This window comes from Sarcophilus harrisii, chromosome 4 (assembly GCF_902635505.1).
Source record: "Sarcophilus harrisii chromosome 4, mSarHar1.11, whole genome shotgun sequence".
Lineage (NCBI taxonomy): Eukaryota > Metazoa > Chordata > Mammalia > Dasyuromorphia > Dasyuridae > Sarcophilus > Sarcophilus harrisii.
The window spans coordinates 463,202,994-463,227,767 of NC_045429.1; the positions used below are offsets into that span (position 1 = coordinate 463,202,994).

Sequence of the window (24,774 nt, forward strand, 5' to 3'; positions counted from 1 at the left end):
TATTGGTCAATTGTCACAAAGTTTGTTTCCAGAAGACGTGGGCTGGATTTTAGTTCTGTGGCTGAGCCCCCCCCCCAGAATATGTAATTATGAGGGGGCAGCATGGGGATCCCGTGGCTTCTCATGGGAGGGGATCGAGGCCGGCCAAAACAAGGAGGCCCCCAGCCTGGGCAGGGTTTGTAGGAAGGCGCTGGCATGCCGTGGGGGTCCTAACGAGCCCAGTGTCAGGAATCACATCCCCAGGCCCAGGGCAGCCACAGCTTGCGGTGGCCGGCCCGGCTCGGCCGCCCTTTCCGAGGGAGGCTGAGGGGCCCCGGTGGTAGGGAGAGGGAGGGCAGACCCAAGGGCCGGCGGGAGCAGGAGGCCGGGGCGCCCAGCTCCCCGTGGCTTGCCCTGGGGCGAGCCAAGCTCCGAGGGTGCAGCACCCCCACTCCCAGAGAAGGACGGTCCTCTCTCAGAACGGAAGGGGGGTGGCTGAGATCCCTAAAGGGAAGGCGCCAGCAAGCGGGCACCCGCGGGGAAGGCTGCCTGGGGGTGGTGGAACCATCGGAGGAGGAGAAAGGGCCTGGATCCCAAAGGGGGGAGGGGAGAGCAGAGCGGCAAGGACAGAGCAAGGAAGCGGAAAGCATCAAGTCCACGCGTTGTGGACCTTGGTGAGGAGGCTGCTGGGAAGGAGGGGGTGGGGTTTGCAGGTAGTGGTCTCACTGTTGGGAGGCTTTGGAGGGGAGGCGGGCGGCCCAGGTGTGAGCTCCCCGCAGCCTTGCGTGGGGCGGCGGCGGGACCTCGGTGCACCGGGAAGCCTTCCGCCTGCTCGTGGCTTGGCTGGAGGCTCTCACGGCCCACGCTGGTTTGCTCGTGCTCTGGGGACCTGCGCTCACCTCCACCCGGAGGCCCGGGCTACGAAACCGCCTCGGAGACGGGACCGGAAGGTCGGCGATCGGGTCATCCGAGGCAGCGCGGGAGGAGGAGGGGGGGCACCGGCGACCCGGCTCGGCCTCGGGTTTGGATAACCCGCGCGGCCCCCACACTCACCCACGGGAGGGGGGGGGCGACTTGAAGAGGCTTGGTAAAGGTCACGGGCGCGCCCTCCGCCTTGTGTTCTGTTAGCACCATTGAGAGTTTGGGACTAGTTGCTGTTGGCTAGGAAGACTCCAGGCCGTGGGAGGGGAGGAGCAGGGGCGCGTGCACGTCGGGGGCGGGGTGGGGCGCTCGGGACTCGTGCAGAGCTAGCAGATCCAGCGGATGAACCTGTCGAAGAAGCTGGGCTGGGAGAGGCTGTCGTAGTCCTTCTCCTGGAAGATGGCGGCGCGATCCCCCAGGCTGATCTTCAGCAGGAGGTCCATGTCGACGTCGCCGCCCAGCGCCAGCACGGTGGGCACCACGTCCTGCTTGCGCATGGAGTGCAGGGACTCGTTGAGGCTCAGCTCGCCCGTGACGCCGTCCGTGATGAAGACGAAGGAGAGCTCGGCGTTGCGGCGCGCCCCGGCCTGCGGGTCCATGACGATGTTGTTGATGGCGTGGATGATGCCCGTGCCCACGTGCGAGAAGGAGTTGAGGTAGCGGATGCGGCTCAGCGCGCCCTGGATGGCCGTCAGGTTGGAGGTGAGCGGGAAGACCACCTCCTGCTCGCGCTCGTTGCCGTACTGCAGCAGGGCCACCCGCGCGTTCAGCGGGTCGTTGTGCCGCCGGGCCAGCGTCAGCCGCCGCGCCACCTCCTCCACGAAGCGGTGCGCCTTGTGGAAGTTGCGCTCGCCGATGCGCTCGGAGCCGTCCAGCAGGAAGACGATGTCCACGGGCCGCTGCGTGCACTGGGCTACGTACAGTTCTGGGAAGGAAAGGAGAGGTTCAGTGACGGGCCGGGGGGCGGGGGCGGCCCCGTGCGGGAGACGGGGGCAGGGAGCCCGCCCAGAGAGAGCTGGGACGCCTACGGGACGCGCAGGAGCGTCGTGGAGAGCGGGCACGGGACTCTGCAATGGCCGAGCTCCCCTCCGGCCACGTCCCGGACGCCGTTTCTCGCCACCTGCCGGCGGGGCCAAGAGCTCTGTTGGACGCAGCCCCACGGACGACGAGAGACCCCAGCGGAGAGGGCCTCCTCCCCTCCCCCTTTCCTCGCCACCTGCCCGCGGCCCCACGGAAGACGAGCGAGGCAACAATCTGGTGCCGGAGCGGCCCGCGGCCCAATTTCCCCGAAATCATAGCGAGTGTTTGAGGGGACGCTGGCCACTTAGAGACGACGGGCCACGGAAGAGAGTTAGGAAGACGGGCTCGAATCTTGCCCTGACGCGTCCTAGCTGTGTGACCACGGGAAGGCCCCTGGAGTTAATCTCAGGTAACCTTCCCCACGACTCCATTTTTCTGTAAATTGCCAGTCTGCATCAGCAAAAGGAATTTTCACACCGGGACGGGATCAAAGGTCCAGCCTAAAACATTCCCACCTGATCCCAAAGGGTCCCTTTCCCCCAGCCCCTGGCAATCAACCAAAGCCCCCGTGTGCCTGTGGGCGAGAAGAGAGCCTCTGGGCAGTCCCTAGTCTGTAAGGCAATTTCCAGGTGTTCCCCTCTGTGCATACTCTATACAACCTTCCAGTCAATTTGTCAACCCAACAAGCACTTATCAAGCACCTACTGTGTGCAAAGACAAAGCCCTTCTCTTAGTTTTGGCGATAAAATGAAATCTAGAAGGCACTTTGGAGTTCACAAAACAATACAAGGAAAGCTCGCAGGTTCTGAGCCGTCACTAGAACATAACTGGGGAGAGGGATCTCCTCCATCTTTGGGGGCCGTTGCCTCCCTGGGAGCAGGCTGCCGGGCAACGGCCTGGGAGGAAATCAGATACAGGAAGACAGAAAATCATCTCATGGTCCAGCTTCCTACTCTTTATCTACCAGAAAAGCAAGTCTTTCTCCCAACTTTGGGCATCCTCCATCTACCCTCTGGTTACTTTCCCCTCCAGACGGCTTCTATTCTTCATTTTAACCTGACAGTGAAGATAACCACATGGGGCTCCCAGAAGAGGGGACCCCTCTTTTTAAACTTAGGCCTGATTGTTAATGCTGTAAAGTTACCCATGCATATATCCTGTAAATAAAAGGCTATTAAATAAAAACCAAAAAAACAAACAAACAAAAAAAAACAATTCTATGGTATCCATTTAGGCCTGAAGTCTATAGAAATTTTAAGCTGTAGCCTCCATAACGCCAACCAATAAAACCTCATCTTTTTTCATTAAAAAAAAATAATAAACTTATGCCTGTAATTTCATGGTTAGAGGGAACTTCCATCGAGAAACTCCCCATGTCCATGCAGGCTGATGGCTTCTCTGTCTGGGGCAATGGGAAGATGATGGGTCCCCATCCATCCCCATCTTGGCTCACACCAGCCAGTAAGTGTCAGAGGTAGAATTTGAACCCTTTCCTCCCTCTGAGGCTAATAGAGAGCAAGCTTCCTTGGATGACTCTTAATTCACCTTGCAGGAGGTGATCTTCCTGAAAGTCAGAGAGGGTGGGGAAGGCCTTTCCACACTGGGAAATGGCTGTGTCTGCAGGGGGAAGAAGGGGTGGCTGTTTGGCTGTTGGGTCACAGAGAAGACGGAGCATTCGAACCCCGGTTTGGATTCCAGCGCAGCCCCCGGCGGACCTGCAGAAGCACAAGCGGCTCCCCTTGCTTAGCTGTGCCTCTGTTGACTCCTCTGTAACACAAGGTGGGTGGATGAGATGATCCCAAAAGCCAGTGGCTCTGTCATTGGGCAGAACGGTAGGATCAGTCGGACACATCCGCCAGTGGAGCCTTCCTGTTGGCCCCCTACAAAGAACTCCCAGCTCTCCGACATCTGGTGTGGTGGAGTGAGGGGCCAGGAGCTGGAAGACGGATTTCTCAGCTCCTGGCTCTGCTGGGGAAGAGCTATGTGCCCGGGGACAAGCCTCCTGCCTCTTTGATCCAATTTTCTCTTCTTCCACCTGCTCGGCGGGTCCCGGGAAGGGCAGATGGCATCCTGCGCCCGGGACCTTCGTGACCTCCTCCCCTCACCAGTCTCTGTCTTGATGGAAATTCTTTGGATGGGAATGTTTGATGGGAAATTCTTTGGATTGAGCAAGGCTCCGATCGCACTTCAGGGCCCGAAGCCCTTCCCTGAAGCCTCATCCCAGCCTGAAGACCATCACGGGCTCCTGATGCCATATCTGACCCGGCTCCTGGGGCCGTATCTGACCCGGCTCAGCTCAGCATCCATGGGAGTCGGTCTGAGGAAGCTGCTGCTGTGGAACCGCTTCCATCCTGCCCTCTGCCATCCTACGGTTCAGACCCCTGCGCTTAGAAGGAGCGTACCAAAGACTGAGGGGTCTGTGTCCGAGCTGCTTTCAGCCCCGGTGGGGAAGCTGCCCTCTGACCCTCCCTGATGCGGTCTTGCGACTCCCCTTCCCCTGCCACACCAGCGTCCTCCCCCACGACACGCAAAGACATGGCTCCCCACAAGAGAGACACAGACAACCAGAGAGCAGCTTTTGTTAACATATTAATGTACACGGAACATACAAAAGACAAAGAGGTTCACATACAAGGTTCCCCGCAGGTGAGATGAGTTCCTGGGGCTCCCTCCCTGTGGGGGTGCACGTTCCTCAAGATTCTAAAGTAGCACCGAGGAAGTCACTAAGCAGCAGATAGAACACAACACAGAAAAGGCACAGACAGTCACAGTGGAAACCGGGTGGAGAAGGTGCACAGAAGCACCCGGGCCCACATTGGGACTCAAGCGAACAGCTGCTTTCTCCTCTGACCTGCCAGGAAAATCTCCAAAGAATAAACAGCAAGTGCAAAAACGGGCCGGTGAGGCTCGGGGGAGGAATGCTTCGCTTGGAAAGGGGGCACCGTTTTCCCCGCTCCACTCTGCGCGCCGAGGGCCGTTCTGCGCTACGTGGCCACAGACTCCAAGCCGAGACCGGCGGCGGCGGTGGGGAGTGGCCGGGGCTCTCGTCACCCGTGTTTCTGCCCACAGTACGTCAGCCACGTCGACTGGCCTCGGGCTTCAGCCGTCGCCGGGCTCCTTTCCGACAGCCAGATGTCCGCCGGTGGGCCGGCTGGACGGGGGCTTTCTCCTTTGTTCGACGGCCTGGCAGTGGCGGCTGCCCAGGCTTTGGGAAGGGGAGCCAGAGGTTTCGGGGACGGCCCAAAAGCTGAATTCTGAATTTGGCGGCACAGGAAGGATTCTCTTGCCCTGATTTATTTAAATAAATAGCATAACGCCTGAAATGTACACATCACTTCCAGGGGTTTCTACGCGGTCCCTCATTTGCAGCACAAACATTAGCTTATTTAATGGCGCCATCGGGGGATGTTCCCCGGGCCGTTGAAAGGCGATCCTTATATCAATCTATGTATAGAGCACTTTTGTCTACGTGTAATACATGTTGTAAAGTATACGTCACCGATATGCGATGTCCAGCCTGGACTCGTTACCTCACCCCTCCTCCAGGCTCCCTCGGAATCTTGGGAGAGCGGGTTCCCCTTCCCCTGAATCGGGGCCTGGGTCTGGCTGCCATATTGCTGCCAGGGATGGGGGGGTGAGATAACGAGACCCGGCTGCACACGACATATCCTGGCTCCGGACGTCGGAAGCGCGATCTAGGGGGCCCTTCAGCAGAGGGCCAGCACCGTCTCCGGATCCCCCACGATGTCCCTGTGCACCATCTTAAACGTGTCGATGAACAAGTTCATCCAGTCCTGCCTCTCGTCTCCGGTGGCGAACTTGGCGCGCTCGGCTGTGTAGACCAGGACGGCCACCAGCTGGGAGTACGCCGCGGGGTCCTGGCTGTGCTTGGTGGAGTTTAGCAACTGTTCGATCAGGGGGATGGTCCTGGGGAAAGATATGGCGGGCCCTTCTTCTGTGCGGAGGAAAGTGACTGGGATTTCGCCGCTAGGCGGCTCCCCATCTGCAAGTGAGCGTCAAAAGTAGATTTTAGGGCATTCCCTGACCGCTTCCGGCCTGATGGACGGCGGCCCAAGGTGACGGCGGTCCCCCGATGGAGGGGAAGCTCCGCCCCCAGGCCCCTGAGCCACGTGGGCCACACGGTCAGGCTGCGAGTGGCCAGAGACCGTGGAGACTTATCCGGTCCAACCTGCTCGTCGTACGGGGATGGAAACTGAGGCTCAGACCAGGGATCTGCCCGAGGTCACGGGGCCGGGAGCCGCCAGTGGCACACGCAGCCTGAGACACGGATGCGTGCAAACGGGTCATGGGTCTCTTGTCTTGGGGTACCCCTGGCGGCCTGGAGCTTAAAGAAGGGCCTCCGGGACCCGTTGTCCTGCTCTCGCCCACCGGTAAGGCAGGGACGGAGGGAGCCGGCCGAACTTTCTGACTGGGGCTCCTCTCATTGCTGGGAAGAGCCCAAAGCAGCTCGGCCCTCTCAGAAGTTGGACCCTGGTCAGTGAAAATCCACCTGGGCCTCATTGGGGGGGGGGGGGAGATGGTCCTCAAGTGGCTGTGAGTACACAGCCCCCAAAGGTCCGGTCAGCTCATTAAAAGTCCCGGCCTGCTCTGGCTGTGTCTGGGCTGCCAGGAGGCCAGCTGGGCTGGCTCCTTACTCAAGTGGGTGGGCGCGGCTGACCAAACTCTGTTTTGATAAAAAACCCTCAAGGGTTAATTTGATTTTCCATTAAAAATAAAAACCAAACTATTTTCATCTAGAAATCAGTTAACTCCATCTGGGGGCTTTGGGAGGGGGGGCTCGGCTTTGGCCACGTGGTCACCGTCAGCAAGTGCCACAGGCAGGTGGCACGAGGAGGGTCGGGCGACTCGCCTCTCCTCGGGTCCCTCCAGCCGCCACTCGGCGGCACATGGTGCTCACGGGGTGACGGAGGGCGGCCCGTGGGGCTGCTCGGTCCCATCGGGCCCCAGTCACAGACTGCGCCCCACGAGCGCCATTAGTCATGGCGTCAGAGAGGAATCGGGACAGGGACGGGCCTTGGTCAGCGAGCAGCCCCCTCTGCTGCCGGGGGAACAGCCCCGAGCTCACAGCCCTCGGGCAGGCCAGCTCTGGGCACAAGGGGCGGCCCACCCGAGGAGGGGAGCCCAGGTGGGCCAGAACAGCCAAGCCCTTGGGGAACTGACCAGGCTAAAGGGGCATCAAAGGCTGGCACAAATCCCTTAGGAAGGGCCCCAGTCTGCCTCAAGGAAGGGGGAGCCCCTTGGGGGGCAGCTGAAATAGCAGGTCACCTCCTCAGAGAAGCCGGCCTCTGTCCGAGCGAGTGGAGGGGGCTATGGAGCAAACCGGGGGCCCTGCCTACATTCTGCTATTGGCTTCGGGTGGCTCCGGCCTGGGCTCGGGCAGAGCGACGGGCGCCTTGGAGGAACGAAGGAAGAAGCGTCCTGCTGGGGAGAGGGGTGAGCGTGGGACCCCAAGTCTGGCCCGGCAAAGGGCAGCCTCCGACCGGTCCCAGGCCGTGACTCTGCGGCGGACAAGGCCTTTGCTCTGCCTTTAGCCGGCACCAGACCTCACCTCCACACTTTGGCTCCTGCCCAGACACCTGCCGGACCTGCTGTCCAGGAAAGGGGCCGAGAGCCAGGCTGATGGTGACCCCTGGGCCCTCCGAGCTGACGACCAGTGCAAGGGCCTGCCCACAGACACTGCAGGAGCACTTTGAGGGTCTGGGGTCCCCAAGTCAGCCTGGCCATTCCCTGAGACCCCTACCTGGCCTGAAGTGACCCCAGGTCTCCCACGCTCTCTATGGGGGCTGCCCTGAGACCTGAACCAGAGTAAGCCAGACAGACAGGGCGGCCTCCGCGGGAGTCAGGGGGAGCTGAACATTTGCCGGGAGGGGCTTAACGTCTGCTGGGGGCTGCTCTCAGGGCTCTACGAGCCCATCCCGAGCCCCTGGGTTACGGTGGGAGGACTGGATCTTGGAAGGTGCCTCCCCAGGGCCGGCCTTCTCTCCCTCCCCTCCCTTCACAGCTCCCCCCCCCCCGCCGTGCCAGCTCGGTACCAGGAATGGGCCGGGATCTCTTCCCGCCCTTGACTATAGGAGCTCTGCCGGAGAAGACTCCCCTGTCCCCATGAGTTTAGGCCGGCCTCCGGCTCTCAGGCTAGCCCCAAGTCCGTCTGAGGCTACCCCACCAACTCCTTTCCCCCAGAGCTGGGGGTTTCGGGCAGCGAAGACTCTTCCGGGAGCCCCTGCTGTCTCCCCCGAGGCCTGACCCAGCAACAAGAGGGAAGCGGTTCTGACCCCCTCGGAGCCAGCAGTTGGGGGCCCAAGACTCCCAGAGGCAGCAGGAACCGCCGAGAGCTTGTGCCCCCTGGGGGGAGGTGCCCAGGCCCGAGCTCTGAGCTCTTGCAGGATAGAAGGGGCGGAGAGATGGCGGAAAGAGGGCTCCAGTGAGGTCGCCCGTCCTGCCTCCCCTCCCCCTCCACAGGCCCCCGGGAGACGGACCCCCTCCTCATTTTGTGCTTCGTCCCCTGCCCTGGAGGCTCTGAGGGGCCGGCAGGAAGCCGAGTGGGCAGCCCCCCCATCTTCTCATCAGTGGAGAGAAGCAGCCTGGGGCCACAGGCCAGGAGCAAACGGGACGAGACAGCCGCGAATTCGAGCCGTCCCACTAGGGTCACTGGAGGGAAGGGGAAGTGCCGGCTGGCTCCCTTCCCTCCAAAGAGTGTGTGTGGGAGACAGACAGACAGAGGGACGGGGGGGGAGGGCGGACGGGATGGGGGGGACGGGATGGAGGGACAGGGGATGGGGGGGAGGGAGGGCGAGGCACCCCGGCATTACCTGTCTGGCAGGGGAGATCAGGGCAGACGATCTGAGGATCTGGAAGAGCAAAAAGCACGGGATGAGGGGGGCCCTTCTCCGGCTTGTGCCCGGGCGGGGGCTTTCTGACCCACTCGTGGGGTCGTAGGTTTGGGGCCAGAAGGAACTTTGGGAGTGAGAGCTTCCCTTTCACAAGCGGGGAAACGGAGGCGGGGGGGGAGGAGCCTGCCCCGTCACTAACCAGGGCTGAAGAGGGGGCGAGCGAAGGCCTTTGCAGCCAGTGCCTGCCTGAGAGCCCCACCAACTCTTGCTTTTTGGCCCCTCCTTCCACCCCCACTGATGGGGGGGCCCCAGGGGAAGCCGGGGCCGAGCTCGCTTGTTCTGGGCCCCCCTGAGCCCCGGATGTGGGCGTCCTGGGCGCCAGGACAAGGGGGGGGGGATGTTCCCCTCGCTGCAGTGGACAGAACGTTGGGACTGGGAAAGTCCCGAGTGAGAATCCTGCCTCGGACCCTGACTGGCCGTGATGTCGGCTGCTTGGTCTGCCCACAAGGCCCATCGGTGCTACGGGGCAGGGCGGCTACGGGGGCAAAGCCCTCATTACAGTGGGGAGAGGCCAGGCCGCGGGTCAGCCCAGGGGTTCTGGGCTCAGGCCCCCCACCCCCTCTCCCTAAGTCTCAGGGCACAAGACCCCTGCAGGGGCACATCCTTCTCCTGGGTATGGCCCCTCTTTTCCTGCTTTCTGGGGGGGTTCCCCCTCCCTGTAAGGTGCCCCTCCCTGATGGCGCCCCCTCCCCACCGGACGCCCCCTCCCCGGGAGCAGAGCCCCAAGGCACCGACCTGGGCACAGGAAGGTCTCCATCTCGTCTATGAACTTCTCGGCCACCAGGTCGGAGAAGAGCGTCATGTTGCGCACTTGGCCCTTCTGGTTGCAGGCGATGGAGCGGAGGCTCTCGCTCTCGTGATGCTCGTTGAACATGTCCCCAATGCCGATGGCGGTGACCACCACGTTCTCCACCGTGTTGCACAGCGCGGTCAGCGACTGCTCGTCGTCGCGGGGGTCGTGGCGCCCGTCCGTGATGACCACCGCGAACACCTTGGTCTTCTTGCGCCGGCCGCCCTTGATGAGCTCGTTGTAGGTGTAGTTCAGGGCCGAGGGCGTCCACGTGCCCCCCGCGATCCACTCCAGCTTCTTCACCTCCTCCTTGAACTGGGACAGGGTGGTGATGCGCTCGTCGTCCAGCTTGATGGCCTCGAAGGTGCCGTCATGGCTGTACTGGACCACCCCGATGCGTGTCCCTGGGGGGGGGCGAGAGCACGGGCTGGGGGCGGCTCTTCCGGGGGGAAGAGGGGGGCGGGGCTCCCCAGACCCCCGTCATCTGGTCCCTTGGGGCCCCGCAAGCTGTGGGAACCCAGTAAGGGCGTCCCCCCGGCAGGGAGGCTGACCTGTGTCAGAGTTGGGGTCCTTGGTGATGGAGCCCAGCCTGTTGACCACGTTGATGACAAAGTTCTTCTCCAGCGAGAAGTTGGTGTAGCCGATGCTCTCCGAGCTGTCGATGACAAAGATGATGTCCAGGGCTCCGCAGTGCTTCACGCAGTCTGGGAAGGGAGAAGAGGGAGAGAAGGGGTCCGGGGTCAGTGGCGGGCGCCGAGGGAGCGGCTCCTGCTCCCACCCCTGCCTGGGCTCTGGGGGAGGAGCAGAATCTCCCTTTTTCCCGGGACACCTGAAGGCTGAGCCCGACCCCAGTCAGGGGGAAGGGAGAGGTCAGAGGGCAGCTGCTGCTGACCATGGGCAGTCCAGCTCGTGCCCCGGGGCGGATCAAGGAAGGGCCGTTTCTGCCCCGCCCCATGCCCTGCCCGCTCCGCCCCCCCCACCTGTCGGGACCAAACACTCCGAGTTTATCTCAGTCCTGGCAGTGACCCGGGACCATTTCCTCTGGGCGGTGATTTCCCAGGGGCTGAGGCAGGCAGCCACCCCAGCCTTGGGGAGCCCTGGGAGGTCCATCCTGCTCGGCGTCCCCAGGCCACCGGGGGCACCCCTTCCAGACCCCAGGGCCAGTCCCTACCCACTGCGCTCCCCTGCCTTTCTCGTCTGACTCAGAGCTGGCTCCTAACAAATGCCGGCTGTGGACCCCACCCTGGGCTCATCGCCAGGAGGTGCCCAGTGCCGGGCAGTGCCAGCCAGGTCTGCCTGAAGGGGGCTGGGGGAAAGGTGCCGGGCTCACCGCAGCAGCCGCAGGTCTCCCTCACGTAGGTCATGACGTCACACTCCTGCCAGAGAGCAAAGGCTGGGTCAGCCTCCTCGCTGGCAGCACCGAGAGGGCACTGAGCCTCCTCACAGGGGCACCGAGAGGGCACTGAGCCTCCTCACAGGGGCACCGAGTGGGCACTGAGCCTCCTCACAGGGGGCACCAAGTGGGCACCGAGCCTCCTCACGGGGGCACCAAGTGGGCACTAAGCCTCCTCATGGGGCACCAAGCCCCCTTGTGGGGGCATCGAGAGGGCATCGAGCCTCCAGCTGCTCCCCCCAAGCCAAGGCACCGGCCGGGAGCTAAAGGGGACTCCTCCGCCCCATAGGAGGAGAGGCCTTCCCAGGACAGTGGCCTCAGAGCCAGGACCTTTGGCCCCCCTTCCCTTCCCTCCCCAGGAGGGGATGCTGGGACCAAGCCCCCTCCCTCCACCTTAGGCTCACGTACCGTCAGGCCGGGGTCTCCAGGGGGGCCAGGTTCACCCTAGGGGAGGAAGAAATCTGGGATTAGGGTCTTTGTCAGCAGCTCCGGGGGGCCAGCGGCCTCCTCTGCACAGGGGCCGAGACTGGGGGCTGGGGGACGCGGCGCTGGCCCACTGGGGGCCGAGGGCCTGCGGACTTTTGGGGCCGGTGCGGGGGCAGTACCTCTGGGCCGGGGGCTCCTTTGGGGCCTCTGGGGCCAGGCTCTCCGGGGGGACCAGGATCCGCCTGTAAAGGAAAGGTCCCAATGAGCGGGCTACAAAGGACACCGGAATCTGGCAGAGGGGAGCTCAGTGAGCACCGAGGGAGGCAGGGAGGCCGACTCCCCCAGGGGTGGATGTGGTCACGGAGACACCGCATCCTGGTGGGCGGCCCCCCCCAAGGTAGGGGTCAGAGGGCAGGGGCTGAGGCGGCGGAGGCCAGAACCCAAGGGCCGGCTGAGGCCTTCCCGGCCCTGGCCCACCTATTGCCTCCAAGGGACCCAGGCAGGCCTTTCTCCCTGCCCGCTTGCTGAGGGTCTGGTGATCGCCCTTCCCCCCTGGCTGTGAGGGTCCGAGCTGAGATCTGAACCCAGGCCCGAGGCTCCTCCCCCCCACGGGCCCTCCTGGCCTCCCCCTTTCCACAGGGCTTGGGGTCCGGGGCTTCGGACTCACAGGCTCTCCTTTCTCTCCTTTCTTCCCGGGAGCTCCTTTGATGCCGAAGTCGCCTCGTGGGCCCTGTGGGTACAAGAGAAGGCAGTTCTGGGGACGGGGGCGGCTTGGGAAGAGCCCGCTTCCCTCGGAACTCGGCGGCGAGTGTGGGAGTCAGAGCCATTTGCTGGTCCCAGGGAGACTGACCGAGGGGCCGGGGGTCCCTCAGGAAGCCCCTGGTGCTGGGGGGAGGCCCAGCCTTCCTCAGCAGAGGCCGGCTCGTGGTGGGCAGTGCCGTCTCTCCCGGGCTCGGCCCCAGGCCCAGAGGGAGGGGCAAAGCCCGAGCTGGGGCGGGAGAAACGAGCACCCCCGGCCTGGAGACCAGCCCGAGCCTGGACAAATGGACACTGCCCCCCACGGGCTCCGTCCCCCCTCGGATCCTGTGATCGCTTCCAGGCTCAGCCAGTGTGGCCTCCCTAGGATGGAGCTGGAGTGGGCGCTGTTATCCCCAAGGTACAAAGGCCTCCGACCAAGGTCCGGGCTCCTGACTGACCGCCCCGCTCTGGGAGAGCACGGAGACCCCGCCGCTCCCCGGACCCTCCCAACCCAAGGCACAGAAGGAAGGCACCGTACCTCCGGGCCGGGGGGGCCGGGCTCGCCTTTTTCTCCCTGTGAAATAAACACACCAGATCAACGATGCCCAGAAAGAAAAGACCTCCCCCTTCTGAGGGGCTGGGGGTCAGAGCTTCTGGGGAGACCCCCCTGCAGAGCCAGGCCCCCTCCAGCCTGTCCTTAGGCAGCAGGGACCCGGGGTTTGGCCACGCTTCTGTCCCAGCTAGCCAGGCTGCCCTTTATCAAGCCCTCCCTCCCTCCCTCCCTCCCTCCTCCCGATGTGTGAGCCAGGATGTCCACACCTCCACCTGTTTTAGGGACCCCACAAGTCTTCTCCCACCTGGTCTAGGATATTTTGGCTCAGTGGCCAGCCTCTGAGAAGGGGTTCAGGGTCTCTGATTAAGCTCCCTCCTCCCTCCTCTTCCACTCCCCACGTCAGCCCTGGCTCCCCCTCGATGTTCCTCGCCTCCAGCCACAGAGTTAGCCCTCGTCTCCCTTGTCTGAGTGCTTCGGCCATTTTCTGAGAGCAGATCCTCATGAGCTCTGCTCTCTCATCCACCCCCCCCCCCCAGCGAGGTGCTTCTCTCTCGCCAGCTCCAGGCTGCTTTACCGGCTCTCCCTGAGGTCCCAGACCAGCTGGAGTTCCCCCGTCTCCCTAGGGAAGGAGTGCTCCCTGTTGGTCTGCATGTCAGCCAGACGCTTTTCTGGGGGGCTTTGAGGCTGTGGAGTTCAGGTTTGCCTCCGCATGGGAGGCAGAGGAGTGGGGGGCCCAGGGTCCCCTGGGAGAGCGGGCAAGAACTGCTTCCCTGGGGGCGGGGTCTTTGCGAGGAGGAGGAGGATCAGAAGAGGATAAACACGGCCTTGTGGGTGTGGGGGGGCTAGGGAGGCCGGTTAGCCCAGTGGCCTCTTAGAGGGAGCCACCAGAGAGGGGAAATGGCTAGCACCAAGCGGGGTGCGCCCTGTTATCTGGGTGCTGTCCAAAGGGTAAAAACTGTGTGCTGGGGACTCTGGGGGGGGGCTCCTCCCACGGGCGGTGCTGGGGACTCTCGGGGGGCCTCCTCCTGCGGGCGGTGCTGGGGACTCTGGGGGGCTCCTCCTGCAGGAGGTGCTGGGGATTCTGGGGGGGCCTCCTCCCGCAGGCGGTGCTGGGGACTGGGGGGGGGGCTTCCTCCCACGGGCGGTGCTGGTCCTGTGGCTTCCTGGCTCACAGCTGAGGGACCAGGGCCCTCCTTTCTGCCTCCCGCCCTCAGAAGCCCCAGCGCGCCCAGCCTGACCCCAAGTCTCCCGACTGAGAGGCAGCCACAGGCTGGGCTGGGGCCACACCTACCTTGGGTCCGGGAGGCCCCGAGTCTCCTCTGGGACCGACATCCCCTGGGTCCCCACGGGATCCCTGAGGGAAAGGATGAGAAAGGGGAAAGTGAGGAGCCCCTCATTGCCGGCTGGTTCTTCCAGTGGGTCCCGGGCTGAGCTAGAGCCCCGACGGGCCCACCCCTCCCTGCTCTGCTAGGGCCCCCTGCCCCCTCCTGAGGAGTGGGCGGGGCCGGGGGCTGGGGGCAGGCAGCTCCTGGAGGTGTTTGGGGATAAGCATTTGGGGGCTGCTGAGCTGAGCGCCGCTGTCCTCGGTGCTGATCCCTTATTCCTGCTGCTGGGGGGGGGGGAGGGTCTCTCCATGGCTCCCCTGAGCTGAGTGCCTGAGGTGCTGATCACTTATTGTGGCTGGGCAGGGAGCCCCTGCTGCTAGGGAGGGGAGGGTCTCTCTATGGCTCCCCTGAGCTGAGGCAGCCGGCCCTGGTTAAGGGCAGACGGCTCTGCCCCAATGTGAGGAGCTCGGGGGCTGGGGTGAGGAAAGATCCCTCCGGGCGCCCCAACTCCCCCACTTTCTGGGGGCTGGCTAGGGGGCTCCACTTGGGGCTGGGGGCACTCCTGGGACTGGGAGGTCTCACCCCACCCCAGGCCAGGCTCTTGCCCCAAACTTACCTGCTTCCCGGGCTCTCCGGGGCTGCCCTGGGGTCCTCTGGGTCCCGGCATGCCTCGGTCTCCCTGTGCAGAAAGGGAAGTGTCCCTGGTGCTGATTCAGGTTCCGGGGGCCCTGGCTCAGTCCCACCTTCCCCCCTCCCCCAGCCCAGGGGCCTGGCCCCTCCTGCCCATCAAGGACAGCAGCTCTGCCAGTGGGACCAGCTCAGGATGGGGCAGGATCGTGAGGGCCATTGTGTCTCCTGAGCCTCCACCACCCACGCCTTTGAAACTGATCCCACAGGCCCTGGGTCCCCGGGTCGTGGTCCTGTCAGGGAACAGGCCGGGCCAGCTTGAGGCTGGGGCAGGGCCGGGGACACCTGGGGCCCGCTGCTGACCCTTCACCCTCCCGAGAACTCCAGGTCCGAGCCTCCATGGAGGGGCAGCTTCCTCCCTGGGGCCTGAGCCTCCCATGGAGTCCTGGGGTCTGAGCCCTCCAGGCTGAAAGGTCCCCTGGGTCCCGAGAGATAACTGTCCATTTGGAGAAGAGGTAAGAGGGGAGGCGGCAGAGCCGGGCTTGGCCCCCAGTGACCGGCTCCAGCCCCAAGAGGCTCCTGGGAGCCCCTTCTTCTTCCCTGAGTCACAGAGTCACAGCGTGAGAGCTCAGCCCCTCACTGACATACGGGGAAACTGAGGTAGAGCGAGGCACACAGACCTCACACAGCGCTCTTCCATACTCACTCCATTTTACAGACTGGGAAACTGAGGAGGGGAAGGGCCAGCCATGAGAATCCCAAAGGGCTTGGCCGAGGCTCTTGGAGGGGGAATCGGGGGGCTCCTGAGGCTCCGCTCTCTGGCCCTGACCTTCCCTCCGTGCCCAAGCTCACTCACCTTTTCTCCCTTTGGCCCGTCATCTCCTGGGCCGCCTTTGGCCCCGGGATCTCCTCTACGGCCCTGGAGGAGAGAAATGCCATTGAAGGGGATGGTCCCTTCCCAGCGACCCACAGGCAGCAGCCTGGGACCCGGGTATGCGGGGGAGGGGGGTCTGGGCGGGACTCACAGAGGCTGCGATGGGGGGAGGAGTAAGGGAGGGGGCTGAGGGGGCTTCTTGGCCCCTCCAAAATCGTCCATCTGGCACAAAGCCCCAAGTGCCCACCCTAGTTATGGCTCCAGAGGCACAAGAGCTCAGATGTGGCCCTCAGGCCTGGGGAGCCCTCGGGGGGCGGGGGCAGCTCCTGTCACCCTCAGGGTCCGAAAGTTCTGAACTCTGCGCAGGGCCAGAACGCGGCGCCGGCCGGCACTTCCCGGGCTCTCTGGAGGCTCAGGTGCCCAGCACTTAGTGAGCTTTGGTTATATGCCAGTGGCTGCGCCAAGGGGGGCAGCACTTTGGCCACGGGGTAGGGGGCAGCACTGGACATGAGGCAGGGGGGCAGCACTCGGGGCACGGGGCAGGGCGGCAGCACTGGACATGAGGCAGGGGGGCAGCACTCGGGGCACGGGGCAGGGGGGCAGCACTGGACATGAGGCAGGGGGGCAGCACTCGGGGCACGGGGCAGCGGCCTTGGGACACAGCTGGCTGCCAGCCTGAGGACCAGGGGGAAGTTATGAGAAATGAGCCTGGTGGGGAGAGGGAGGCTGGGGCTGTGCTGGAGGAGCCGCCTTCTGGGGGGAGAAGCCCCCGGAGCTGCTCGGGACCCACCTGCTCTCCACGAGGTCCTCGGGGTCCTGGCCCCCCTTTGGCTCCCTTCACACCCGGACTTCCAGGGGCTCCGTTGTTGCCTTGGTAACCCTTTGCCAGGAGAGAAAACCGAGTCAGACCCTGGGGGGGGGGGCGCTGGGGCCCGGGCTGCCGGGGTCTGTGCCGGGAGCCGGCAGGGGAGGGGCAGCCCGGAGAGCTTGGCCAGCCCGACCTCCAAGGGCCAGCCTTCCCCTTCCTGGAGGCTCGGAGAGGGCGGGGGCTTGCCCGGGGTCACACAGCAAGCTGGAGGGGGGCAGGACTAGAACCCAGGCCTTCCTTTGCAGACCAGCCGCTCTGGGATTGTTAGGGTTAGGTTGGGTGGGTGTCGTTAGTGGGGCCCCGCCCAACGGCCCCCGTACTTGCCTTGCTCCCTTTCTCTCCATCTGGTCCTGGGGGGCCGCGGCGGCCCGGGCGGCCCGAATCTCCCTGGAGGCAAAGACGGACTTCAGAGCCGGCCCCTCGGGGCCCAGTGGGGCTGGGGAGGGAGGGCCCTGGAGACCAGAGGCCCTCAGGACCATCAGCGAGGGAGCCCCAGGGAGAGAAGGGGGGCCTGCTGCAGGGCTGGGGGGGAAGCCTGGGGGAGGGGCAGGAGAGGGGGGTGTGGGGGGAGGGGGAGGCGGGGAGGGGAGAGTCCCGTCAGCCTTCGCTTCTCTCCCAGCCGCAGCCCTCAGCCCGGCCGGCCCAGGAAGGCTGGCTGAGGGAAGGCCTCGGTGGCGGGGCTTCCGCGGGGGGTCGGGGACGCCACTTACCTTGCTGCCCTGGTCGCCTGGTTCTCCTGGGCTCCCGGCCTCCCCTGGGTAACCGTCCAGGCCCTGTGCAAGACACGGTCAGGGATGAGGAGCCCCAGCCGTGGGGGAGTGGGGAGGAGAACCCTCCTGAGCCCCAGCCAGGGCGGGGGGGGGGCAGCGCTCCAGGACGTGCCTGCGCTCGGAGGCCCCGCCCCTCAAAGCCCCCGTTTGGGCCCCTCCCCACAAAGCCCCCCTTTGGGCCCCTCGGCCTTTGCTTTCCTGGCCTCTCCAGCGGGCTCTGCTCAGAGCTTTGAGGCCTCTGGATATCTGGGTGTGGCCCCGCTCTCCGCTGGTCACAGCCCTAAGGGGCTTGGGGGCCCCTTCCGGGGGCCCTGACCCAGAGAGGGCACGTGAGCTGCCCATGGGACCGGCCACGCCCGGGGGGGCTTCTCCCTTCCCGTTTCACCTTAGCCCCGGCCTCCCTGCCTCCGAGGGCCTTCCCCTGTGCCCCCAGGAGAGCCCGGGCTTCTGGGGCACGGCCTCTCTGGCATGGGGCCCAAACAGAAGAGAAGCTTACCCTGTCACCGGGGTCCCCCTTGCAGCCGGGGGGGCCGATGCGTCCCCGCTTTCCCTAGAGCAGGAAGAAGGAGAGTGAGGAAGTGGCCGGTGGAGGGTCCCCGGGGATCAGGGACTCCCCTGACCTTGGGGTCTCAGGAGCTGCTGGGGCACTGAGAGGCCGTGGGAACGGCCTGGGGTCTGATGGTCAGCAGGGCCAGCACAGGCCCCAGAGTGTCACCCCCCAAACTCCCCTGTGGCTCCCGTGGGCCATCGGCCCCAGCAGCCTCCTCCGGCCTGTGGCCTCCTGGTGACCGTGTGGACCAAACAGGCTCCAGAGCCTAACTCAGCCCAAAGAACTGCCCTGCGAGAAGGGGTGGGCTGGGGCCTTGGGGCCTCCTTGGGCCTTGGGGCCTCCTTGGGCCTTGGGGCCTCCTCAGGGCCTCCTTGGGTCTCCTGGGACCTCGGGGCCTCCTCAGGGCCTTGGGGCCTCCTAGGCCTCGGGGTCTCCTTGGGCTTCCTTGGGCCTCGGGGCCTCCTCGGGCCTCAGCTGCTCGTTTAGAGCACACACCCAGAGGGACTTGTCCAAGCAGACGGTCACCCCCAGGTCAGAGCTGGAAGGAACCCAACTGTCATCAGAGCCACCCGCCCATGCTATAGGTGGGGAAGCTGAAGCCCAGGGAGGGGGATGTGCCCATGGGGGGGCACCCATTTTCTTATTCGAAATCCCTGTCACAGACTCGTCCCGGAAACGTAAAAACCACCCACGGCAAACTTTCCTCCCGTGTTTGGGGGTGGGGGCACCCACAGCTGGCCTCAAGCAGCTTCCAGAGGAACATGGCGGCCCCTCCCTCCAAAACCCACAGCGAGCTTACCGCGGGAGGGACCGAGAACAGCGAGACGCTCTGGTCTCACGAGGAGGCCGACACCATGGGGGTCGGCACTGGGCGAGCGAGGTCGGGGTCTGGGGCCTCAGGGGCTCCGCCCCAGGCATCAGAATGCCTCCCCGCTCCCCCCCCCCAGAGTCCAGGTCCTGTACAAGACTTAAGAGAGCCCAGGGTCTGCCCCTGGCCAGGCCGTCCCAGTCCTCAAGAGGCAGCAGGTCCGTCTGGATCCCAGCAAGGCCCACTCCTCTGTCCCGTCTGTCCCCTGTCGGGGCCAGCCCCATGGCCCCTGGGATCACAGTGCTGATAAGTTTAGGTCATTGTCTGCATGACTCCCGGGCCAGCCGGGATCGGTGTCGATTTCCCCACTTTCTCCGTCACCAGATCTCACCCCCCACACAGAAGGACATGAGCTAGCCTGCTTATACTCCTAGTCTCGGCTCACTCCTCTGGTGTCCACAGGTGGCAGAGACTCCAGCTCACTGGCCCCTCCTTACCCACGCCCCACCCAGAGGCGGGTGTCCAGGAGAGAACTGACCAACTCCTGGCACCTGGGTGATAATGGGGGCTCTTGAAGCCAGGTCCTGCGCCCCCACGGCCAGGTCCTCGTCTCCAGAGCCAGGTCCCTTCCCCTGTACCTCGCAAGGCTCAAAATGCTCAGGGCCCCCCCCCCAACTCCTCCCCCTCACCCCCCACTAATCTCATTAGGAGTCGAGCTTTGCCCAAGTGTCCCTATCTGAAGGAAAGGGCTCCCCCGCACTAGGAGGCTCTGCCTGAAAAGGAGCCCCCCCAGTGACAGCCCAGAGGCAGCTTACCTTCTCGCCCTTCAAACCAGGGACGCCCTAAGGCAGGAGAAGAGACAGAGAGTTACAGAGAATCCCAGCTTTATGTGGACTAGCTAAAAACCCCCAAAGGGAGGAGGGGAGTGGAGAAGAGCCCGAGGGGAGGCCTCCCCAAAGGGAGGAAGGGGAAGGAGCAAAAGGAAAAGAGGAGGGAGGAAGAGTGAGGGGGAGAAAGGGGGAGGAGGAAAAAGGGGGAGGATGAAGATAGAGGAGGGAGAGAAGGGGGAGGAGGGAGAGAAGGGGGAGGAGGGAGAGAAGGGGGAGGAGGGAGAGAAGGGGGAGGAGGGAGAGAGAGAAGGGGGAGGAGGAGGAGACCATGTGCGTTCCCACAGAAGGCTGGCCAAAGCCCGGGGAGGCAGTTGTTCCCATTTGCCAAGGAGAGGAATCCTGGGGCACGATGGGGCAGAGTCCTGCCAGGGAGAGCTGAGGCTCCCCCCCCCCCCCCCCCGATCTCTGGGGACTGATGCTGGTGGGGATAGGAGCATGCTTCGGGTCAGGCCGAGGGAGGCCCCTAAGTCTTCTCACTGCCCCCTGTTGGGCTTAGAGGGCGAGTCCCGGACCTGATGGGGGCGGTGCTCCTGTGCGAGGGGCTGCCTGCTCTCCGACCCCCCCCCCCCCAACTTTCAGGAAGTCCCAGCGGGCCTTTGTTTCCTTGGCAACAAGGCCGGGGCCTGGGGGAGGGAGGCGGGAGAAGCCCGTGGACTGATTTTGGGGCGCAACAGGAGGGGCCACACCGGCTCTGGCCGATTTCACCCCATTTTACAGTGTAGAACTTGTCCTGACGGGGGCAGGGCGGGGCAGCTGAGGCCAGCGGGTGACAGAACCACAGGAGTTAGTGGGGGGGCCCAGATAGGAGCTTGTCCCCCCCTCATTTTAAGAAAAACTACCGAGGGCCAGAGTGGAGAAGCCACTGGCCCAGGGTCAGTGGCAGAGATGGGAAAACCCACTGGGCCTTTCTCCCGGTCCCACTGGGGGCCCCGAGGCCAGTTAGGAAGCGGAGTCCGGCTGCCTGGGGCTTGTCCGAGAGCCCCGGTCTCAGCCGGGTGGGATTCAGGCCCGAGCGCTCCCCCTGCCGCAGACCGGCCCTCAGTGGCTCGCGCCCGCGCCCGCAGAGAGCTTACCTTGGGGCCTGGGAAGCCGATGGGGCCCTCGATGCCGGGGTCTCCCTGCAGAGAAGAGAAGGAGCAGGTGGGGGGTGCCCTGGGCCCGCAGCACCCCGGCCCGCCGGCCCTCGGGAGGGGGAGGGGGACACCACACACTCACCTGTCGCCCTTTCTGCCCAGGCTCGCCCGGCTCGCCCATGTTCCCCTTGGCTCCCTGGAAACAACACGGGAAAGAGCAGTGAGGAGAGGAGGCTGGGCCTGCCCATGGCCGGGGGCCCCCTCCCCCCCCCCCTCTCCATCCCCCCCCGGCCCACCAAGCGCCCCCCCCAGGAAGCCCCCCCCCGAGAAACCCTTCCTGAGGCTGGGGTGACCGCAAGTGTGACTCACCTTCTGTCCGCGGTAGCCCTTGGGGCCGGCGGGGCCCGGGATCTGCAGGCAGCTCACCTTGTAGCACTGGAAAGGACCGGGAGAGACCTGTCAGGACGAGGAGGGGGCGCCCTCTGCCCCCTCGCCAGCCCTCCCTGGAAGGGCCCGGACTGTGGTCAGCCAGGGAGCCCGAAGCGACCGCGGACGACGGAGGCAGCGACTGCCCGGCGGCTCACGGAGGAGGAAGGAGGCCGATGGCCCGCCTGCCCTCGCCGAGTCCGACTCCGACTTGACTTAGCTCCCGCCCCTAGAGATGGGGACTCTGCGACCTGGGAAGGTCTTTGCTGTGAAGGAGCCTCTTGTTCCGGCTTGGGACCCACTGGGTCAGAGGCAATGGGGGTGTTTCCACTTCCTTAATTAATGATTAGCATATGCTAATGAGCACCGAACATGGACCTGTTTGAATGAAGCTTTCTGCTCCCTCAGCCAGACTCTGACTGCTCTGGTCCCTCCCTGCTTGTTCTCCCCGGGAGTCTGGGCCACGAGGCTGCCTCAGAAGCCCCACGACCGTCACCCACGGATTTGTTGGAGGAAGCGCCTTCTCGGGGCCGCCATGGAGGCCGAGCCCCTGCAGGCAGAGAGCGGCCCGGGCCGGGGTGCCCGCCTTGCTAGGGTCGGGCCAGGGAGTCCGCTTTGCCAGGGCCGGGCCAGGGAGTCCGCCTTGCTAGGGCCAGGCCAGGGAGTCCACCTTGCCAGGGCCAGGCCTGGGGCCGGGGCCAGGGCCCAGGGAGTCCACCTTGCCGGGCCAGGGAGTCCGCCTTGCCAGGGCCAGGCCAGGGAGTCCGCCTTGCCAGGGCCAGGCCAGGGAGTCCACCTTGCCGGGCCTGGGAGTCCGCCTTCCCGGGGCCGGGCCGGGGAGTCCGCCTTGCTAGGGCCAGGCCAGGGAGTCCACCTTGCCAGGGCCAGGCCTGGGGCCGGGGCCAGGGCCCAGGGAGTCCACCTTGCCGGGCCAGGGAGTCCGCCTTGCCGGGGCCGGGCCGGGGAGTCCGCCTTGCCGGGGCCGGGCCTCCGTGTTAGGCCGGGGGTCTCTGGGGTTGGGACAGTTACAGCTAACAAAGGACTCAGGCGGACCAGGCGGATCAGGGCCTTGGCAGGTGGCCCTAGGCCCTCCTGGCCCTTCCTGGTTTCCCACAGGCGGGCCCGGGCGCCGGGCTCGGCTGAGACTGAGGGGTTCAGACTGAGCCAGGGCCGGGGCCACAGCAAACACCCGGGAGGACAGTGAGGAAGAACCGGAGGCTGGGAGGAGATGGCGGTGGGGCTCCCCCCCTCCTAGCCTGTGCTGCCGTCACCCTCCCCCTCCCTGGGGCCAAAAACGGGCCACATACCTCAGAATATGCTTCGTGTTTCTGCCGGGAAGGAAACAAGAAAGAAAAACTGGTCAGTCAGGAGATCATCATATACTTCAACAATACTATGATGACCAGTTCTGATGGACCAGGCCATCCTCAGCAACGAGATCAACCAAATCATTTCCAATGGAGCAGGAATAACTAACAGCTACCCCAGAGAAAGAATTGGGAATGACTAAAAACCATTACATTGAATTTATCCCTATTTTTGCCCCCTGCATTTTTGATTTCCCGACTAAATTTCAATCTACACAGCAAAATAAGTTTGGTCATGGGTAGACTTATTGTTATCTAATTTTTTTAATTTTTTAAACACTGGTCATCCTGCCATCTGGGGGGGTAAAGGTGAAAAATTGGAAAAGAGGTTTGGCAATTGTTAATGCTGAAAGTTTCCAAGAATAACCTGTAAATAAAAAGGCTTAAAAAAAAAAAAAAAGAAAAAAAAAAAAACTGGTCAGTCCCTGGAACTCCAGGCCGAGGGTTCGAAGGGACAAGAGCCCGGCTCCGGGCATTCCACGGCAGTCCCGGGCCCGGCCCCCTGTCTCTAGCGTGCCCCGGGGTCGGGACCCCAGATCTGTCCCGCCCCCTTTGAGGGGCTCAGGCCTCCAGCATCTCCCACCTGGGCCTGCCCTCCCGAGGAACTGGAGCGCCTGCCCCCCGCCCCCCCCCTTACCATGACCTGGATGATCCTGTCGATAGTGTCTTGGTCGATGGAGGAGTCCTCCCTGATGGTGAGGTAGTTGTTGCGGTAGAGCTCGTGCGGCAGGTTGGCGATCTCCCGGAGCCCGTGCTCGTTCTTGTTCTGGTTGAGGGCCACCGCGAAGAGCTTGATGCCCGCGTCACGCGCCCTCTCGGCCTGCAGCTTGATCCCGCCGCAGGGACTGCCGGTGACGTGCCCGTCGGTGATCACAATGGCGAAGTTGATGCCCTTGCTGGGGTTCCTGGTGATCTCCTGGGTCATGTTGGAGATGGCACAGTCGGTGAAGGTCCCGCGGCGGAAGGAGCGGATCTTCTGTAGCTTGGACTTGAAGGTGGCCTCATCGCTGCCCAGCGGGCTGAAGATCTCCACCTCGTCGGAGAAGTGCAGGCCCCCGTAGTGCCAGCTGATGGCCACCTGGCCCTGGTACTTGAGGTTCTTCAGTTCGCTGGTGAACTGACAGGAACGCGTCTGCTAGCAGGTTCGATGGGCACTGCATGGTCCGCCCGAGGTTCCACAGGGACATTTGATGGGGCAGTCTGTCTCCTCTGTGCGGGATGGAAGGGGGGCAGGAGGAGCGGGAAGCCGCCCCCTCTTTCGCCCCCCCTCTGGGCCCTGGTCTGACCAAGGGCGGTCTGACCGGTTGCCCCACTGGCCACGCCATGACCTACCTGTTGGTCACGTCACCTACTGTGTAAGTTTTTAGTAATCTACTTGTTGAGGTCTTTAATCTACCTATTGTTCTTGAACCTACCTGTGTGCAAGTCACTGAACCTACCTACTGTGTGCAAGTTGCTTAGCCTACCTACTTGTGTGCAGGTCATTAAATCTACCCATTGTAAAATTTTATAATTTACTTTGTAGGCAAACCCTACTTGGCAATCTTTACAACTTACCTGTTTTCCCTGAACCACCTATGTGTAAAAGTTTTTAGCCCCTACTTGTGTGCAGGTCATTAAATCTACCCACTGTGTCAATTGTTTACTAATCTACTTGGGAGGCATTTAATCACCTTTTAAAAAGTACTTAATCTCCCCTGTACCCCTCAACCCCAATCTGCTAGGTGAAGAGATGGAATTACACGACCTTCACAGTCCCTACCAGTTCTAAGTCTAGGATCCTATGAAGTCCCTTGTCCTCCCTGGACCTCAGTTTCCCTCCCGGAGATAGAATAAGCAAATGGCCACTGTAAGTTGCCCACAGCCATAGGAAAGGAACGCCTGGGGAGGGGAGGCCTCCGAGCAAAGGTGATATGGTCCCTTGGTGGCTGGAAAAACAGATTTTGGACAGGGTAGGCTGGGCCACACCCTTTCAGAGTTCCAAACCGCAGGGACCCCTTTGTATTTGGTATGGCTGGGGGCAAAACTTCAATTAAATGTAAAAACCCCCAATCTAAAGGGAAAAGGGACCCCCAGAACCTTTTTCTCTCCCTATTAAGGGATCCCCCCATTTTTGTTGGGCCCGGACCCTGTATAATTGGTTTAAAAATTTTCATACACCCTGGCCAAATGCTTTCTTTGGCCCTTCTCTCATGGGCACGGGGACCCACCTCAACCCAGGACTGATTCCCCTTTTCCCCCTCCCCACCCCTGGGGGGTACCTCACCCAGCCCAGAGGATCAGAGGAAGAAGAACAAGAAGGGAAGAAAAAAAACAGAAAGGGGAAGGAAGGAGAGGGGAAGGAGGAGGGGAGGAAAAAAGAAGAGGAAGGAAAAGGAAAAGGAGAAAAAGGAAAAGGGAAAAAGAAAAGGAAAAAAAGAAAAAAGAAAAAGAAAAGGAAAGGGAAAACAAAAACCCCCAAACCA

General features: G+C 63.3%; 1 protein-coding gene across 1 annotated transcript in view; it reads right to left on the reverse strand.

Moving 5' to 3' along the window:
* Positions 1-280: 280 nt before the first annotated feature.
* Positions 281-24,774, reverse strand: part of COL6A2 (collagen type VI alpha 2 chain) — a 29,481-nt gene continuing 4,987 nt past the window's right edge. Inside the window, 24 exon segments of the mRNA XM_031968780.1 lie at positions 281-1,825; positions 8,751-8,789; positions 9,567-10,025; positions 10,173-10,325; positions 10,952-10,997; positions 11,423-11,458; positions 11,620-11,682; positions 12,108-12,170; positions 12,717-12,752; positions 13,306-13,350; positions 14,023-14,085; positions 14,673-14,768; positions 15,399-15,602; positions 16,348-16,437; positions 16,750-16,812; positions 17,136-17,198; positions 17,692-17,745; positions 19,051-19,185; positions 19,276-19,395; positions 20,517-20,561; positions 20,659-20,712; positions 20,886-20,951; positions 22,250-22,270; positions 22,947-23,518. Coding sequence (XP_031824640.1) covers positions 1,227-1,825; positions 8,751-8,789; positions 9,567-10,025; positions 10,173-10,325; positions 10,952-10,997; positions 11,423-11,458; positions 11,620-11,682; positions 12,108-12,170; positions 12,717-12,752; positions 13,306-13,350; positions 14,023-14,085; positions 14,673-14,768; positions 15,399-15,602; positions 16,348-16,437; positions 16,750-16,812; positions 17,136-17,198; positions 17,692-17,745; positions 19,051-19,185; positions 19,276-19,395; positions 20,517-20,561; positions 20,659-20,712; positions 20,886-20,951; positions 22,250-22,270; positions 22,947-23,518 — 3,185 coding nt within the window. The 3' untranslated portion in view covers positions 281-1,226.